The 19540-nt window shown below is 42.1% G+C and overlaps 1 protein-coding gene across 1 annotated transcript in view; it reads left to right on the top strand.

Moving 5' to 3' along the window:
* Positions 1 to 19540, top strand: part of LOC122930555 (arylsulfatase H-like) — a 466223-nt gene that overhangs the window by 211380 nt on the left and 235303 nt on the right. The window contains exons 8-11 of the mRNA XM_044284039.1: positions 1157 to 1288; positions 2023 to 2185; positions 10025 to 10146; positions 11748 to 12939. Of these exons, the coding sequence (XP_044139974.1) occupies positions 1157 to 1288; positions 2023 to 2185; positions 10025 to 10146; positions 11748 to 12100 (770 nt within the window). The 3' untranslated portion in view covers positions 12101 to 12939. Of the gene's footprint in view, positions 1 to 1156; positions 1289 to 2022; positions 2186 to 10024; positions 10147 to 11747 lie in introns of the transcript that reaches the window.

Raw genomic sequence — 19540 nt, 5'->3', positions numbered from 1 at the left:
AAATTTTGCTTTTTTGAAGTTTGCTATTTTTGTTCCTCCCTGTAGAAACGCTCTTTTGAATGATAATTGGAAGGTTATTACTTTATGGTCACTATTTCCCAGGTGTCCCCCAACCTGCACGTCTGTTGTTCTGTCAGGCCTATTGGTTAATACTAAGTCCAGTATGGCCGTCCCTCTAGTCGGATCCTGAACCAGTTGGGAGAGGTATATGTCTTTGGTTATTGCTAAGAACCTGTTTCCTTTATGAGATATACAAATTTCAGTTTCCCAGTCTACAGTATATCTGGGTAGTTGAAGTCCCCCATAATAACCTCCTCATTATGATTTGTTGCCTTGTCTATCTCATTTAGTAGTAGATTTTCTGTGGACTCTGGTATATTAGGTGGTTTATAGTAAACTCCTATTAGTAATTTATTATTTTTTAGCTCCATGTATCTCTACCCACAGTAACTCCACATGTTCATGTCCCTCACTTATATATTCCCGGAGTGTGGGCTCTAGACAGGACTTTACATAAAGGCAGACCCCTCCCCCTCTCCGGTTTTGACGATCCTTTCTAAACAGACTGTAACCTTGTACATTAACTGCCCATTCATAGCTATCATCTAGCCATGTCTCAGTTATTAGCACTAGGTCATAGTCCTTATCACACATCACTAATTCCAGTTCCCTAGTTTTATTAGTCAGGCTTCTGGCATTAGTATACATACATTGAGAGGTTTATGTATAATTTTTTACCCTACACCTTTCCTTTTAAACTGTTCTAGTCTCTCCTTCCATTCCTCCCCCAGTCCCACTACCTTGCCCCCAGTCTCTATCTGCACTATCTTCCCATCCTATAATGTAATTTCCCTCCCCAAGTCCTTAGTTTAAACACTCCTCCAACCTTCTAGCCAACTTCTTCCCCAACACATCGGCCCAGTTCTCCAGAAACCCAAACCCCTCCTTCCTACACCAGTTCTTGAGCCACTTGTTAATCTCCCTAATCTCCCGCTGCCTTTCTTGTGTGGCCCGTGGTATAGGCAGTATTTCAGAAAATACTACCTTTGAGGTCCTTGCCCTAAGCTTTTGGTGATTATGACTTTGAATGAAGGAGCAGACAAGTGTTAATTACATAATAGACATACTAGCATTTTTATTTTCATCCATATTGCAGGGCAAATTCTTGAGTCGATTGATCAAGAAGGTTTAATAAACAACACACTGACTTACTTCGCATCTGATCATGGTGCATACTTGGAAGGAATGGAAGGCAGTCAACTGAGGGGTAGCAATGGAATTTATAGAGGTAAGGAAAACCAATCAATAATTTTTGATATACATTGAACATTGTCTATCTTAAGGTTCACAATAAGACCATATCTTTGAAGGGGGCAATTGACCCTTAAATATTTGTCACCTATCTCTTGGAAGGGTGATAAATGTTATGGTTGTATAGGTCCAACTGGTGGGACAACCATTGACTTCCAGAACAGCAGACCCTGGTCCCCTGTCTCCCTACCCTCAAGACGATTCCTAGAAGCCATTTATAGCTCCTTACTGTTTATGTCAGTGCATTAGACTTTGAATGAAGTGGCAGGGTGTCTACTCAACTATTGCTTAATTCAGAATCCTTCTATGGTTTTGCCACGGGGCTAAACATGTGAGTGGGAGGTGGTTACTGACAATTGGTGGAGGTCCCAATGATCACACCCTAACATATTTAGAATTTATCACTTTTGGCAAACAAGTGAAAGGGAATTGGTCCAAGAGACAAGGAACTAGTGTAGAGTAGTCCTTTTGTCACCTTTATGGGGGCATCTATGGTCTGTGGCCTGTTCTTCCAAATGTATAGCACAAATTATATTATAACTCTACATAATATATTTTACAATTTGTCTTTGGCTTATCTGTTCATACATTTGTTCAAAAAAAGTGGGCACCTCTACTCTATGCTATGCTTTTCAAGTGTTTATGATTACATGTCACTCATCTAATTATCCAGCTGTGAATACATATTACTCTTGTCTGTACACACCCTAGGTGGTAAAGGTATGGGAGGATTGGAAGGTGGGATACGAGTGCCAGGAATCCTTCGTTGGCCAGGTGTTCTTTCTGCAAATACTGTGGTTGATAAACCAACAAGTCTCATGGATATTTATACGACAATAGCTAAGCTTGGAGGAGGCACACCACCACAAGACAGGTATTAAAATGTAATCTAGTGACTGTGAAGTCAAGGTTCACTGTGACAAATCAGCAGATGGACGTATAGTTTATACAGATTAGCGATAAGAATTCAGCTGCGTCTGTGTGTCTCGAAGATAAGGATTCAGTTGTGTGTGTGCTTGTCTTGAACATAACGATTCAGCTGTGTCTGTGTGTATCGAAGATAAGGATTTAGCTGTGTCTGTATGTCTTGGAACAGAGCTCATCTCATACATATATATCTGAAGTGTCTTCTAAAGACACACCTCCCCCACAGCAAAGTGTGTCTGGTCCCACTTTCCTACACCTCAGCAATGTGTGTTTGACGTGAGCTCTGTTCCGAGACACACACACACACAGCTGACTCTGTATGTTTGAGACACACAGACACAGCTGAATCCTTATCTTCGAGACACACAGACACAGCTAAATCTTTATCTATGAACTGTCTATATACCCATCTGCTTAGCTCCTCCTGCTCTGCACCATGCTGCTCACAAAAAGAACTACATACGCATCATGACAGGTTTCCTAAAGTTTATTCCACCTGTTGTTAAGACTGACCTTTCATGGTCCTGTGATACAGGCATTCAAAGGACAATGAGATTGTGAACCTGTGACTCAACCTAGATATTTATTTGTTCTTATTAATTAATGAATTTAAACCACTTGATGTTTTATGCTATATGATTCAGAATGCTTATACTTAGCTCTTAGTAACATACATTTATGTCGCTGTGATCATGGGGACGCAGTAGTTGTACCATGGAAAATAGGTGGAATCCATGGCACTCAGTATTTTGATGCTCAAAGGATTAATTTATTATTAAGCATTCAGTAATAGGGTCCAGAACAGGTAAGATTGTAGTTAGAGTTGAGCGAATCGAAGTTGACATTGTGGAATTTGATCCAAATTTAAGGAAAAATTCGATTCGCACCTAATAAATTTTTTTCCTGAAATGGCTGCAGCATGTGTTAAGACATTGATCAAAGAACTCTGGGAACAAGGGACCACCCACAATGCCATGCATGCAGCCAATCAGCAGCCAGTCAGCCCCTGTGATGTCACAGCCCTATAAATAGCCTCAGCCGTTTTGGATTCTGCCATTTTCCAGTGTGCTTAGTGCAGGGAGAGACTTCAGCTGGTGCTAGGGATAGTGCTAGGAAAGACTAAGGAAGGTGTAGGGAAAGGATAGGGAGGCATTATCTACACTATAAAAGGAGTACAGGATCCAATAGGAGAGTGTACGGCCTGGGTAATAGGAGCGATTCTATTACAACTTGCTGCAAATTTCGCACTATTAGGTTGCTTGCAGTATATGATACATCACCAATTCCAGCAAACCTTGCTTCTGATTTAGATGCAAGTTCTGTGTGATACAGCCATTTGTGGGGTGTAATAATAGGAAAGATATGTACATCCTATTAGCTGTTCTGCGTTGAACTACAGCCATTTACGGGGGTGTATTAATAGGATAGATACGTACGTCATATAGCACATTTGACCTACCTTTTGTTTGGTTCTGCCATAGTGGTTCCTGCAAAGACACATTACCCGCAGTGACCATGTCTGGGACCCCCACTGATTCTGAGAATAAAGAAACATAGTTCTGGACAGTACAGTAAGCAGGAAACACACAGACAGTGACCCCTGACTGGAATACAGACCGTTATCCCTGCCTACTTGCAGTTCAAGCTCTAAGTGGCAAGTCTGCAACTGGTCGACGTACATTATCCTGTTCTGCATAGTGCAAACAAACACACACAGAGAGACGAGAAAACACAAAAATGTGGTCATACAGGAATGGGTCAGAACCAAAATAAATAGATCGCCAAGTCCCTGGATCAGAACTGATAGGTCCAGGGACTCTGGCCCAATTGGACCAGAACACCAGTTGCCCCTATGACAGGCAGGCTGAGCAGTCAATCAGCCTGCAATAATCAAACACACCTAACCATAAATCTCACTCTTCCTCCAGCATGGATGTGCTGTGGGGACAAACATAATGAGCGATCCATAAATATGGATGCGCTAACGTTACCAGGGGGAGTGGCTTAGACAGCGTGTGCAGCCCGACATTGCGTATCACTTCAAAGCTGGCTCTTCAGAGCACTTTGCAGTGTTTACTTTCATCTATTATTTAAAGTTTTAAATAACCCTCTCCCCAAGGACCTGTGAAGGGAAGCATACTTATCTGCTCGGTTATTTGCATCCATCCCAACATGTAAACTTTCAGCATAATGAGGGTCAGATGTGCCATTGCAACAGTGACATGTCCTCAAGCAGCACATCACTGCAGGTAAAGGTCACCGCTGCGTTCAGTCATTGACTGCAGAAGCACAAGTGACACCCCCCTCCCCCAAATCTATGTTGAAAGTTTATAGGCGGGGACAGAAGCACAGTGAGGACAGAGGTGGATCCACAAAGATGGAACCGAGAAAAGGAAACAGTTAAGTATGCTTCCCCTGACAGGTCCTGCTCTGGGGCTGGGGGGTTATTTAAAACCTAATTAAGCTGGCCATTCACATTAGTCTTTAGTTGGTCAAACCTACCAAAACAGTGGGTTTGGCAAACACACTAATGTGTGTGGGAAACACTCGCCTGATCTTTTTGTTCTCCCTGGAGATAAATTGCCACCAGAAGAGGCGATATGTGTGAGGGACCCGGGCATTTTTGGGAGGCATTTTAGGGGTTGGATAACCCCTTGAAGGTGTACTATGTATATAGGAATGGAGCTCAAAAAGCCAAAGTAATGAATATTATAAATACTTTATTATATCATGAAAGGACATCAAAAAATTACATACAAAAAGATGCAGTGGAACAGGGAAACAAAAAGGAACAGGGAAAGGAACAAACGGCGCCACCCTGGGTGGGAAACTCCGGTCATAAGTCGTAGTGGGTGTAATCAGCGGGATGAATACATGATGGTAAAGGAAAATAGTAATAGCATAATAGCACCGCGGATACACAGTAAATATAATGGCAGAGGTGAGTCCCAAATGTAAGGAAAAGAGAATGAAAAGCCCATACAAAAGGGAGCGAGAACATCCGGCTTGCAAGTCAAAACCTAGCAGCAGAATAATAATCCATGTGGAACAAATCCGGAGTGTAAATGAATAGATGGAACTCACCAAGAAATCAGACCAAGAGGAGACCAACCAGGATGGCGCTACCCCAACGCGCGTTTCGGCGTGCCTTCGTCAGGGGGTAACGCCATCACTGCGGATCAAACATTTTAAAATCTGTACAGACCAATCACACACCAGCACTTACTCGTCCCCAGGTGTGTATGTCTCCAGGCGCGCGATCACTCCGGAACCAACCACATCCGGACACCCCGGGCCCGGCGTCAGATCAAAGAACCCGCCCCCCACGTGACAAAGCACATGATCGGGCGGGGATGATACGTAGACGCGCAGGCTCGGGGCGCCGGAGGAGGCGCCAGATGACGCGCGCACGCATCACACTAGGGGAGGAGCGACAGACAACCGTCTGTTGGAATCAATGCCAAAGACTCCGGACACTCTTATACACAAGAACAAGGGAGAGGGGGGGGGGGGAAAGGGGAGGAAAAAATGGGGAAGGGAATACAAAGCACTGTTAATGTAAAAAACCTATATAGTGACTACAAAAGTGAGTATAGTAACTCAAATATATGGAGTAGCATACAGTAGCATACCCAATATGATAGGTAAAATCCGTTGATATGCGCATATATATAAAGAAATACACCATGATTAGTAGATACAAGTAACAACAATTATAATACATAAAGTACAAGTGCATATGTGTGCACACAGTGCACAAAATAATATATATATGTCGAATAAAATTATTATGCATGACAATAAAATCCTGTATATATAATGTGCAACAAGAAATGCACGATAAATTATAAATATACAGTGATTAAAGATAATATTGATGAGAGATTGATAGATAGAAAAAATAGTAATACTACTAGAGGATAATGAATATGAAGTTGAGACTGTACACATAAGTACATGAATATAAATCCATATGTAAAACGACTAAGGATGGTGGAAATTGCAAACAAAAAAAGTGATGACATGATCCATGGGTGAATTAAAGAACCCGGAAAAGAAAAGGGATCAATTGTAATGAATGCAGGAGAGAACCTGCATGTATATAAAGTGCTGAGTGCTAATAAACTCCACTGTTGTGAATGAAGAAAACACCAGGTGAATTAATCAACCTGGGAAAGTGTGTGCCTAGAAATATGTGACAAAGAAATATGTGCAGAGAAAAGAAGAAAAGGGGAAAGAAGGGAAGGGAGGAAGGGAATTGGAAGAGGAGGGGGGGGGGAAAGGGAAGGAAAGGGAAAGGGGATATTTGTATTAATATTTTGACGTATTAAAGTTTTTCTTCCTTCCTCCTTTCCCCTTTCCCTTTCCCTTCCCCCCCCCCCCTCCTCTTCCAATTCCCTTCCTCCCTTCCCTTCTTTCCCCTTTTCTTCTTTTCTCTGCACATATTTCTTTGTCACATATTTCTAGGCACACACTTTCCCAGGTTGATTAATTCACCTGGTGTTTTCTTCATTCACAACAGTGGAGTTTATTAGCACTCAGCACTTTATATACATGCAGGTTCTCTCCTGCATTCATTACAATTGATCCCTTTTCTTTTCCGGGTTCTTTAATTCACCCATGGATCATGTCATCACTTTTTTTTGTTTGCAATTTCCACCATCCTTAGTCGTTTTACATATGGATTTATATTCATGTACTTATGTGTACAGTCTCAACTTCATATTCATTATCCTCTAGTAGTATTACTATTTTTTCTATCTATCAATCTCTCATCAATATTATCTTTAATCACTGTATATTTATAATTTATCGTGCATTTCTTGTTGCACATTATATATACGGGATTTTATTGTCATGCATAATAATTTTATTCGACATATATATATTATTTTGTGCACTGTGTGCACACATATGCACTTGTACTTTATGTATTATAATTGTTGTTACTTGTATCTACTAATCATGGTGTATTTCTTTATATATATGCGCATATCAACGGATTTTAATTATCATATTGGGTATGCTACTGTATGCTACTCCATATATTTGAGTTACTATACTCACTTTTGTAGTCACTATATAGGTTTTTTCCATTAACAGTGCTTTGTATTCCCTTCCCCATTTTTTCCTCCCCTTCCCCCCCCCCCCCCCCCCCCTCTCCCTTGTTCTTGTGTATAAGAGTGTCCGGAGTCTTTGGCATTGATTCCAACAGACGGTTGTCTGTCGCTCCTCCCCTAGTGTGATGCGTGCGTGCGTCATCTGGCGCCTCCTCCGGCGCCCCGAGCCTGCGCGTCTACGTATCATCCCCGCCCGATCATGTGCTTTGTCACGTGGGGGGCGGGTTCTTTGATCTGACGCCGGGCCCGGGGTGTCCGGATGTGGTTGGTTCCGGAGTGATCGCGCGCCTGGAGACATACACACCTGGGGACGAGTAAGTGCTGGTGTGTGATTGGTCTGTACAGATTTTAAAATGTTTGATCCGCAGTGATGGCGTTACCCCCTGACGAAGGCACGCCGAAACGCGCGTTGGGGTAGCGCCATCCTGGTTGGTCTCCTCTTGGTCTGATTTCTTGGTGAGTTCCATCTATTCATTTATACTCCGGATTTGTTCCACATGGATTATTATTCTGCTGCTAGGTTTTGACTTGCAAGCCGGATGTTCTCGCTCCCTTTTGTATGGGCTTTTCATTCTCTTTTCCTTACATTTGGGACTCACCTCTGCCATTATATTTACTGTGTATCCGCGGTGCTATTATGCTATTACTATTTTCCTTTACCATCATGTATTCATCCCGCTGATTACACCCACTACGACTTATGACCGGAGTTTCCCACCCAGGGTGGCGCCGTTTGTTCCTTTCCCTGTTCCTTTTTGTTTCCCTGTTCCACTGCATCTTTTTGTATGTAATTTTTTGATGTCCTTTCATGATATAATAAAGTATTTATAATATTCATTACTTTGTCACATATTTCTAGGCACACACTTTCCCAGGTTGATTAATTCACCTGGTGTTTTCTTCATTCACAACAGTGGAGTTTATTAGCACTCAGCACTTTATATACATGCAGGTTCTCTCCTGCATTCATTACAATTGATCCCTTTTCTTTTCCGGGTTCTTTAATTCACCCATGGATCATGTCATCACTTTTTTTGTTTGCAATTTCCACCATCCTTAGTCGTTTTACATATGGATTTATATTCATGTACTTATGTGTACAGTCTCAACTTCATATTCATTATCCTCTAGTAGTATTACTATTTTTTCTATCTATCAATCTCTCATCAATATTATCTTTAATCACTGTATATTTATAATTTATCGTGCATTTCTTGTTGCACATTATATATACGGGATTTTATTGTCATGCATAATAATTTTATTCGACATATATATATTATTTTGTGCACTGTGTGCACACATATGCACTTGTACTTTATGTATTATAATTGTTGTTACTTGTATCTACTAATCATGGTGTATTTCTTTATATATATGCGCATATCAACGGATTTTAATTATCATATTGGGTATGCTACTGTATGCTACTCCATATATTTGAGTTACTATACTCACTTTTGTAGTCACTATATAGGTTTTTTCCATTAACAGTGCTTTGTATTCCCTTCCCCATTTTTTCCTCCCCTTCCCCCCCCCCCCCCCCTCTCCCTTGTTCTTGTGTATAAGAGTGTCCGGAGTCTTTGGCATTGATTCCAACAGACGGTTGTCTGTCGCTCCTCCCCTAGTGTGATGCGTGCGTGCGTCATCTGGCGCCTCCTCCGGCGCCCCGAGCCTGCGCGTCTACGTATCATCCCCGCCCGATCATGTGCTTTGTCACGTGGGGGGCGGGTTCTTTGATCTGACGCCGGGCCCGGGGTGTCCGGATGTGGTTGGTTCCGGAGTGATCGCGTGCCTGGAGACATACACACCTGGGGACGAGTAAGTGCTGGTGTGTGATTGGTCTGTACAGATTTTAAAATGTTTGATCCGCAGTGATGGCGTTACCCCCTGACGAAGGCACGCCGAAACGCGCGTTGGGGTAGCGCCATCCTGGTTGGTCTCCTCTTGGTCTGATTTCTTGGTGAGTTCCATCTATTCATTTATACTCCGGATTTGTTCCACATGGATTATTATTCTGCTGCTAGGTTTTGACTTGCAAGCCGGATGTTCTCGCTCCCTTTTGTATGGGCTTTTCATTCTCTTTTCCTTACATTTGGGACTCACCTCTGCCATTATATTTACTGTGTATCCGCGGTGCTATTATGCTATTACTATTTTCCTTTACCATCATGTATTCATCCCGCTGATTACACCCACTACGACTTATGACCGGAGTTTCCCACCCAGGGTGGCGCCGTTTGTTCCTTTCCCTGTTCCTTTTTGTTTCCCTGTTCCACTGCATCTTTTTGTATGTAATTTTTTGATGTCCTTTCATGATATAATAAAGTATTTATAATATTCATTACTTTGGCTTTTTGAGCACTATTCTTTCTTTATTCTGATTTGTGCTCGGGAGCTTTAGCCGAGTCATTCTTTTAGGGGTGTCAGTTTGGGTATACTGCGGGAGCACTACCCCCCCCCCCCCGGACTTTTCTGTCCCCCTTTCTCTGACGCCCCCAGGGTCACCCCTTTCCCTTTCTATGTATATAGGAAATCCGGGAGAAATAACTGTTATTGATTGTGTATGGGCAGCTTTAGACTACATGAACCATATGATCTTTTTCTGCCGCCATTCTCCTATGATTCTAATACATGTATTGACAATATATTATCTATGGTTTCAGAGTAATTGATGGCAAAGATATCATGCCACTTCTGCAAGGACTTGTACCTACCTCTGATCATGAATTTATGTTTCACTACTGTGATGATTACCTGCACGCAGTTCGATGGCAACAGACCAGCAGTAAGTACAGAAAATTATGTTTTGTATCTTTAAAACACAAAACATACTTCACATAGCTTTTAGTTCTTCCAAAGTAGTACCTGCTGTGCCACATTACCCCCATGTCTACCTCTGGGACCCCCAACTGATCTTGAGAATGAGAGAACACAGCTCTGGAGTACAACTGTAGAAAAATATGAAAACTGCCTTAATTTCCATAATTTTTCTGACTTTTCATCAAGTCATGTAAATTGTGCACCATGAAGCTTTAGGGTTCCAGTTCTGCTGCCTTCTGTTGATTCTAGTTTTATTTGTTTTTTGTCCTTCAAAGTGGCACAAGTTAAAGGGGCCAGCTGTAGTTGTGCAGAGCCACAGTTGGGTGTCCTGTTGTGCATGGAACAGTTCAATAAAGTGCACAGTGCTAACATCAGCAATGTTATGTGTCTACTTTATGCTCAAAATTGTAACATTGGGAAATCCCATTAATGGCAGCCTATTCTCTGTGACATGGACTCAGGATGTCCATATGGGCATTTTGATTGTCTGAGCATTCACATTTGCTTTGATTGTTTGAGTGTTCTCCTGGCAGCTCTAGTAGGGCAATTACTGAGGACTTCCAAGTCCCTGCAGTTTAAAATTAATATGTTATCAGGAAGTGAATAAAGAGCTAGGCAACAGAAAGCCACTATCAGGATTTTTTTTCCTACAACCTAAATGCACCCCTTTAACTTTTAGTCTCTATATCAGCTATAAGGTGTTTTTAATGGGACTGTGTTACCAAAAAATAACCCATTGTTTAAATCACATTTTTATGTTAAATATATACTGTATATATTTTAGAATATTTGTGATATTTAACACAAAAAAAGTGATTTAAACAAAGGATCATTTTCTGGTGACACATTCCCTTTAAGAACACATCATAGATGCTATAGAGACTAAAGGTTGAGGGATGTACTTTGGTTTGTTGGGGGGAAAAAATAGAATGGTTCTCTTTCTTTTGCCCAGATTTTTCCTATACTAAATCTGCATTGTGACAAGGAGCCAAGGGTCCTTTTAGAGGACCTGATGCTGAACCATAATGAGAGCCCTTTAAATCAGCACTTGTTTAAACAGCCTTTACACGGACCAAACAAAACCATATGGGGTCAAACGATCATTACTACTATCATTCATCCCCCATACACTTTGTCTGTTTACACGGTGCAGACGACCAGTGGCCATTTTTATGCTTACATATGGTAACTTATCTGATCAGCCAACAAACAAGCTTATGTTAGGGTTGGGTCAAACACAGGTTCCAATTTACATAAATCCCATACAAATTTAACGGATGTGGATAAAAGACATTTAATGTAAAGTTGTCCCTAGTTTTGCTATTGGATTTATGAATTCAAATGATGCTAGTTAATGATGGTGTTTTTGGGGGGAAATGCTGATTATTGATTTATCTAATATAGTCATGAAAGAGACCCCAAAGATGGAGGTTTTAAACAGGATTCTAGTGCTACCTATCAGATTTGAATAATGAAAAGATACATCATTTCCAGTTACTCACAGACTTCAAGATCTGTCTGCTGTTTATAGGCATAAATGTAATAATACGATATTTGTGTTATCAGGTGACACTGTTTGGAAGGTTCATTATATTTCTCCAAAGTTCAGTCCAGAAGGAGCCGGGGCATGTTATCAATCTAAGGCGTGCGCCTGTAGTGGTGAAAATGTGATCTATCATGTTTCGCCACTGCTTTATAATCTCTCCAGTGATCCTTCAGAGAAGAATCCTCTCTCTAATGATTCAGGACTATACAAAGAGGTGCTGCAAACCATACAGAGGGCTGTGGAACGCCATAATGCAACTCTACAAGCAGTACCCCTGCAGCTGTATGGCTTAAACAATGCATGGAAGCCTTGGCTGCAGCCGTGTTGTGGACCTTTTCCATTCTGTTGGTGCAAAAAAGAAAATTCAAAATAATTGAAGTATAAACATTTTATCCATTAAATAAATAAAACACATGTAATAAATTCATAAAATGGATTATAATACAAGTATAGTTTTAGTTACAAAGAGTTGTGGGAATGCACTTTGTAAAGCTATTGAAAATCTGCATCTAATTTTTAGTCTGTTTAGTCTTATTTTTAGGTTTTTAAAGAAATAGCTTTGTTTCCCATCAGACATATACACTAAAAAGGGTTGTCCCATCTTGGACATTGGAGATATATTGATAGGATATGCACCTAATGTCTGATAGTTGTGGGTCCCACCTATCCTTAGCTCTGCGCCTATCCTTAGAAGGGAGCCTGCAAAGGGACGGAGGGCATCCATCAGACATTGGGGGCATATCATAACAATATGCCCCCAATGTTCAAGATGGGACAACTCCTTTAACCCCTTCACGACTCTGGAATTTTTTATTTTTTTCCTCCCTGCCTTCCCGGAGCCTAACTTTTTTATTTTTCACTGGTATTTTTTTTTATTTTTGCATTTTTTTATCTCTGCCTTCCCAGGCCCTAACTTTTTTATTTTTCACTGCATATAGATGTATGAAGGCTTGTTTTCTGCAGAACGAGTGGCAATTTCTTATGGCACCATATAACATTGCATATGATATAGTAAAAGGCTGGAAAACAAAATTCCAAATGGTGTGAAAGTGGGAAAAAACTTTCAACATAGTTTTACTGATTTATAGTTTTTTACAGGCTTCATTATTCAATAAAACTGACCTGTTCCTTTCATTCAGTACAATTACAGCGATACCACATTTGTATAGTCTTTTTTTGTGCTTTATTACTTATAAAAAATAAAAACTTTGAAAAAAACAAGATTTGTATTACCATATTCTGTAACTTTATTTATATTTACGTCTATGAAGTTTATGAAGCTGTGGGGGGAGGATAGTGCTCAATTTTTGTGAGGAGATCTGTAATTTTAAATGTTACCATTTTGGATTGTGAAAGCCTTTTTGATCACTTTTTATTCCATTTTTTAGAGGAGGTAACGCAATGAAAAAACAGCAAATTGACCATTTCAATGTTTTTTTCCATTACTGGTGTTCACCGTATGAGATACAGTTGTGTTCAAAATAATAGCAGGGTGTTTAAAAAAGGGAATAAAGCTCAAAATCCTTCTAATAACTTTTATTACCATACACACAAATGCATTGGGAACACTACACATTCTATTCCAAATCAAAACATGAAGAAAAATATATCAAATTTGTGTTGTTCCTCTAAAAAAATTGAAGAAAAGTGAATATTAGACTGTTCAAAAAAATAGCAGTGTTTGTATTCTTCTTTATAAACTCAAACATTCACTATATAAACTGAAAAATGTTTGAAGATTTTGCTTTCCTTTGAATCACTTAACTAATATTCAGTTGTATAACCACTGTTTCTGAGAACTGCTGTACATCTGTGTTGCATGGAGTCAACCAACTTCTGGCACCTGTGAACAGGTATTCCAGCCCAGGATGATTGGACTACATTCCACAGTTCTTCTCTATTTCTTGGTTTTGCCTCAGAAACTGCATTTTTATGTCACCCCACACGTTTTCTATTGGATTAAGATCCAGGGATTGGGCTGACCACCCCATAACGTCAATCTTGTTGGTCTCGAACCAAGATGTTGCACGTTTACTGGTTTGTTTGGGGTTGTTGTCTTGTTGGAACACCCATTTCAAGGGCATTTCCTCTTGATCATAAGGCAGCATGACCTCTTCAAGTATTCTGATGTATTCAAACTGATCCATGATCCCTGGTATGCGATAAATGGGCCCAACACTGTAGTATGAGAAACATACCCATATCATGATGCTTGCGCCACCATGCTTCACTGTCTTCACAGTGTACTGTGGCTTGAATTCAGTGTTTTGGGGTCATCTGACAAACTGTCTCCAGCCACTAGACCCAAAAAGAACAATCTTACTTTCATCAGTCCACAAAACGTCTCTTTAGGCCAGTCAATGTGCTCTTTGGCAAATTGTAACCTCTTCAGCACATGCCTTTTTTCAACAGTGGGACTTTGCGAGGGATTCCTGCAGATAGCTTGGCTTCACATAGGCATCCTCTAATTGTAACAGGACTCACAGGTAACTTTAGACCTTATTTGATCTTCCTGGAGCTGATTGTTGGCTGAGTCCTTGCCATTTTGGCTATTCTTATATCCATTCGAATGGTAGTTTGTTGCTTTCGTCCACGTCTTTCAGGTTTTGGTTGCCATTTTAAATCATTTGCGATCATTTTAGCTGAGCATCCTATCATTTTCTGCACTTCTTTCCCCTCTCCAATCAACTTTTTATTCAAGGTACGCTGTTCTCTGAATAATGTCTGGAACGACCCATTTTCCTCAGAATTTCAGAGAGAAATGCACTGTAACCAGCATGTACAACATTTGCTGCCTTTTCTTTCTTAACATGTTTTTCAAAGAATGAATGACCTCATGCATTGAACTCCACACTGCTATTATTTTGAACATGCCCCTTTCAATAAGTGATTGAATTACAGAGAATCAGCAGCATGCATGTCATGACTGTTGGGTCTGTTGGGTTTCTATTACTCTACTACACCTGCTAGTAAATTATTTGCCATGTAGAAATATCATTTCTACCAAAACAGTGATTGATAAGGTTAGTGATGTCTGACTGCTATTATTTTGAACTCAACTGTACATACATTTATATTAAAATAGTTTAGCCATTTTGGGATGCAGATTTGTTTCAAAAATACAGATTGATAGTTTGGAGGGCACTCTACTTTCTGGTTCAGCCTGGAGACAAACGCATATTCAACAACAAACCTTTAATTAAAAAGGAATAAATAAAAATAGTAAAACAGTAAAAAAAGTTTTTTTTTAAAAACCTAATAGGCTGAATTAATCCTAAATATACCTCTAATACATCATGATTATAAATACATTTTACCGTATTTTTCGCCCTATAAGACGCACTTTTTCCCCCAAAAAATTGTGGGGGGAAAGGCAGTGCGTCTTATGTGGCGAATACTTGACTTTGTATACCGCCGACCGCATGCTGCGCAGCGCGGTGGCGGGTGTATTAGTAGGCATGGATGAGGGAGGAGGGGCCGGCATCCAGCTCTGTAACTACAGCGGGCCCGGTGCAGTCACTGTATTCTGCTACACCGGGCCCGCTCCCTGTAGGAATCCTAACTGCAGGCAATGCTAACAGTCTTTTATCCAGCCTGTACTTACGATACTAACTTTCCGGCAGGCAGCGGGCAGGAGGCTGAACTGGTGGGCGGGCGCTTACAACGTAACTCACTATGTCACGCGCCGGCTCCGCCCACTTTATAAATGAAGAAGGGAGAGCCGGCGCGTGACATAGTGAGTTACGTTGTAAGCGCCCGCCCACCAGTTCAGCCTCCTGCCCGCTGCCTGCCGGAAAGTTAGTATCGTAAGTACAGGCTGCATAAAAGACTGTTAGCATTGCCTGCAGTTAGGATTCCTACAGTGAGCGGGCCCGGTGTAGCAGAATACAGTGACTGCACCAGGCCCGCTGTAATTACAGAGCTGGATGCCGGCCCCTCATCCCTATTGGGGGTCATTCTATGGATGGCACTGTTATGGGGGTCTGTGGACACATAGCGTAAAATGCTATTTATGTGTCATCAACAGATCCCCCATAACAGTGCCATCCACAGTCCCCAATAACAGTGCCATCCACAGTGCCCCCCATAACCGTGCCATCCACAGTGCCCCCCATAACCGTGCCATCCACAGATCCCCATAACCGTGCCATCCACAGATCCCCATAACCGTGCCATCCACAGATCCCCATAACCGTGCCATCCACAGATCCCCATAACCGTGCCATCCACAGATCCCCATAACCGTGCCATCCACAGATCCCCATAACCGTGCCATCCACAGATCCCCATAACCGTGCCATCCACAGATCCCCATAACCGTGCCATCCACGGACCCCCATAACCGTGCCATCCACGGACCCCCATAACAGTGCCATCCACAGACCCCTATAACAGTACCATCCACAGATCCCCATAACCGTGCCATCCACAGACCCCCATAACAATGCCATCCACCGACCCCCCATAACAGTGCCATCCCCAGATCCCACATAACACCATTAGGCACACCTTTTGGTTCAAATTTTTTTATTTTATTTTTTCCTCCTTAAAAACCTAGGTGCGTCTTATGGGCGGGTGCGTCTTATAAGGCGAAAAATACGGTACTTGGTGACATCATGATTATTTCATATATACAGTACATAGCATACTAATTTTATATATACACAAAATAAAGAATAAAAAAGGAAAATGAATAAAATATCAATATAATTGAGAATTCATAGGTGTTGGATATTATTGAAGAATAATTGATAAAGGAAAAAACTATTGATAAAAAAAATAATTATACAAAATGTCCAATAGTGGCGCTGTTTTATATGCATGAATTAATAAATGAATCACTCTATAAATGAAAAGTATGAATCATCTCCAATGATATATTGAAATTAATTGATTGTTTGTGCTTGTATATAGTTTTTAATAATGATATCTGAATTCCATATTACTCGATGCAAGCACTAGTTGATCGAAGTATCATTGGATATAGTCAATGTAAAAGTGCAGAACAACAAACAACCAGACAGAGTTTAAACAATGGTGTATTTATTAAATGACGGCAGTACAGTCCAGACCAGAAATCATATGCAGGTAATCAATCCAAATAATAACTTGTGCAGGAAAACTCACAAGGGGCAGCCAGATCAGGCCAAAGTTCATATGCACAAAAATAGTCCGTGTAACGTAGTACCTAGGGACGAGACATTTCCAGGGTCTGATCCGAGGTCCAACACGAGACAAACTGCTCCGCATAGAAGTTTCCCACAGGCAGTCTCTAGAGATGGATTGAGGAAGTCAGAGGTCATGCACAGGTAGTCTGGAAGAATGTGAACAGCAACATACACCCGGGTTGTCAAAACAACAGTGGGCACTGACCAGCCAGGGAGATCACCTCTTAAACACCTGCTAGCCAATCACAGAGTGCCAGGTGTCTATTCCTCATAGACCATATGATTATCCTAATCCCTGACACTTGTGATGGTCATTGATCACTTAACCCATGCCTGCCCTCTAATCTACTAGAGTTTATGTACAGGTATATTCCCTGTCAACGGCCGGCGTAGCGAATAAGATACACGTACGTTCGGCCAAGTAACCCTTTGCAAACCTCCTCTCAAGTGTGCACGCGGACGCTCAAGCGGCCCAGCATGGATACGCGATCGCGTCAGCACGGATGCTGGAACCGCGTCCGCCCGCAAAGGAGTCAGAACCGAAGCTTGCTCAGGCACATGTGTGACCTGTCCCGCTACTCCAATGGGGTCCCGCTACTCCAATGGGCTCGAGGAGGCGGCTCAGAAGACTCCAAACGGGCTTTCCCTCAGCTGCCACTAATTCATCCGGCAGGCAGGTACCCAACATCTTTCCTCTGGACCAAATCCTTTCCAGTCCACTAAATACTGGAGGGACCTCTGGACAAATCGGGGCTCCAAATTATATTAACCTCAAATTCAGGCTCCCCTTGAACCTCCATCGGAGATGGAGTTTGAATGAAGAGAGCTGACTCGACTGCCGATTTGAGCAGTAAAACATGAAAGGTGTTCACTCCTCGAATCGATGGAGGAAGAGCAACCTTGTAAGTCACCTGATTGATCTTCTGTGTCACCGGATATGGACCAGTGAATCTAGACCCCACTTTGGCAGACGGTTGGCGCAAGGTAATGTTCCAGGTGGAGACCCACACTGGATCTCTTACATTAAACTCTTGCTCCGCAGTGCAATGACGATCAGCAAATCTTTTCTGTTCCCCCACCACACTATGAAGATTCCGCCACGCCAACAACCAAATGGGTTGCCTATCCTGGAACCATTGGTCCGCCACCGGTGAGTCAGTGGAGGCCCCTACCAGAGAGGAGAGTCTTGGATTCCTGCCCCCCACGCACCTGAACAGAGACATCTTGGTAGAGGCATGTTCGGAGTTGTTATAAGGGGAGGTGAGCTGCCCATTCCTCCTTGCAGTCTGACACGAAACACCAGAGATATTGTTCCAGAGTCTGGTTTGTTCTCTCTGTCTGCCCGTTGGTCTCTCAGTGAAAACCAGATGAAAATGACAGCCTAATCCCCAACCGAGAGCAGAAAGAACGCCAAAACCGGGAGATAAACTGGACTCCTCTATCTGAAACAATATCCTCCGGCGCCCCTTGTAATCGGAAGACATATTTGACAAACAGATCTGCCAGCTCTCCAGCCGATGGCAATCCTGGGAGTGGTTTAAAATGGGTCATCTCACTAAAACGGTCCACCACTACCCAAATTAACATACAACCGGAAGACCTAGGCAGATCTGTTATGAAGTCCATGGACACGTGGGTTCATGGGGCCAAAGGAATAAGCAGTGGAAGAAAAGTACCAGAGGGAGCGGACCGAGCCGGTTTACATCGAGCAAAAATAGGACATGCCTGAATGTAGGCTTTGATATAAAAAAACATCTTAGGCCATCAGACATGACGTTTACAAAGGGACATGGTCTTTTTTATCCCCAGATGCCCGGCTGACTTAGAATCATCTAACTGTTGTATGACTCTGAGCCTGAAGTTTACAGGCACAAATAGACGACCTTCAGGTTTGTTAGGAGGGCTCTCTGCTTGCAAAGGCAGAAGAAGAGAAGACAAATCCTCCATTATATCTGGGGTGATCAAAGCGGCTACGAAGCACCTCGCAGGAATAATGGGCTCAGAGTCACGTACCTAAATTACCTCTGGGAAACAATGGGAGAGGGCATCTGCTTTGCCTTTTTTGGGTCCCGGTTTGTAAGTTAACCAGAAATGAAAACGAGTGAAAAATAAGGCAATGTCTTCACTCTTGAAAGGCCAACTTCACTCCCAGAGACTCTCTATTGCCGATGTCATAATTGCATTCAGCTGGTGAGAGTTTCCGGGAGAAAAAGGCACAAGGATGAAGTCTCTTAGGATTTCCAGAATACTGGGAGAGAACCACCCCCACACCAACCTTAGAGGTGTCAACCTTGAGGAAAAAAGGTCAAGAAGTGTGTGGATAAATGAGGATTGGAGAGGAGCAGAAGGCCTGCTTCAGCGTCTCAAAAGCTTCGCCAGCCTCTCTCATCCACTTAGATGGGTTTGCCCCCTTCTTAGTGAGGTTCGTGAGGGGCACTACCACCGCAGAAAAGTTCTTAATAAATTTGTGTTAGAAGTTGGCGAAACCTAAGAAACGCTGTAATCCCTTCAGGTCCTTATGCGGAAGCCAATTCAGAACAGCTGAGAGTTTGGATGGATCCATCGCCACTGGAGTGGATGGCATGTTCAGGGTTTAAGAAAAGGTTTAAGACCTCCCAGTGACCAGCCTCCACCGTTACCTGCAA

The sequence above is a fragment of the Bufo gargarizans genome, chromosome 3, assembly GCF_014858855.1.
Source record: "Bufo gargarizans isolate SCDJY-AF-19 chromosome 3, ASM1485885v1, whole genome shotgun sequence".
NCBI lineage: Eukaryota > Metazoa > Chordata > Amphibia > Anura > Bufonidae > Bufo > Bufo gargarizans.
Note: the sequence above shows the minus strand (reverse complement) of the source record. Positions and strands in the feature narration are given on the sequence as shown.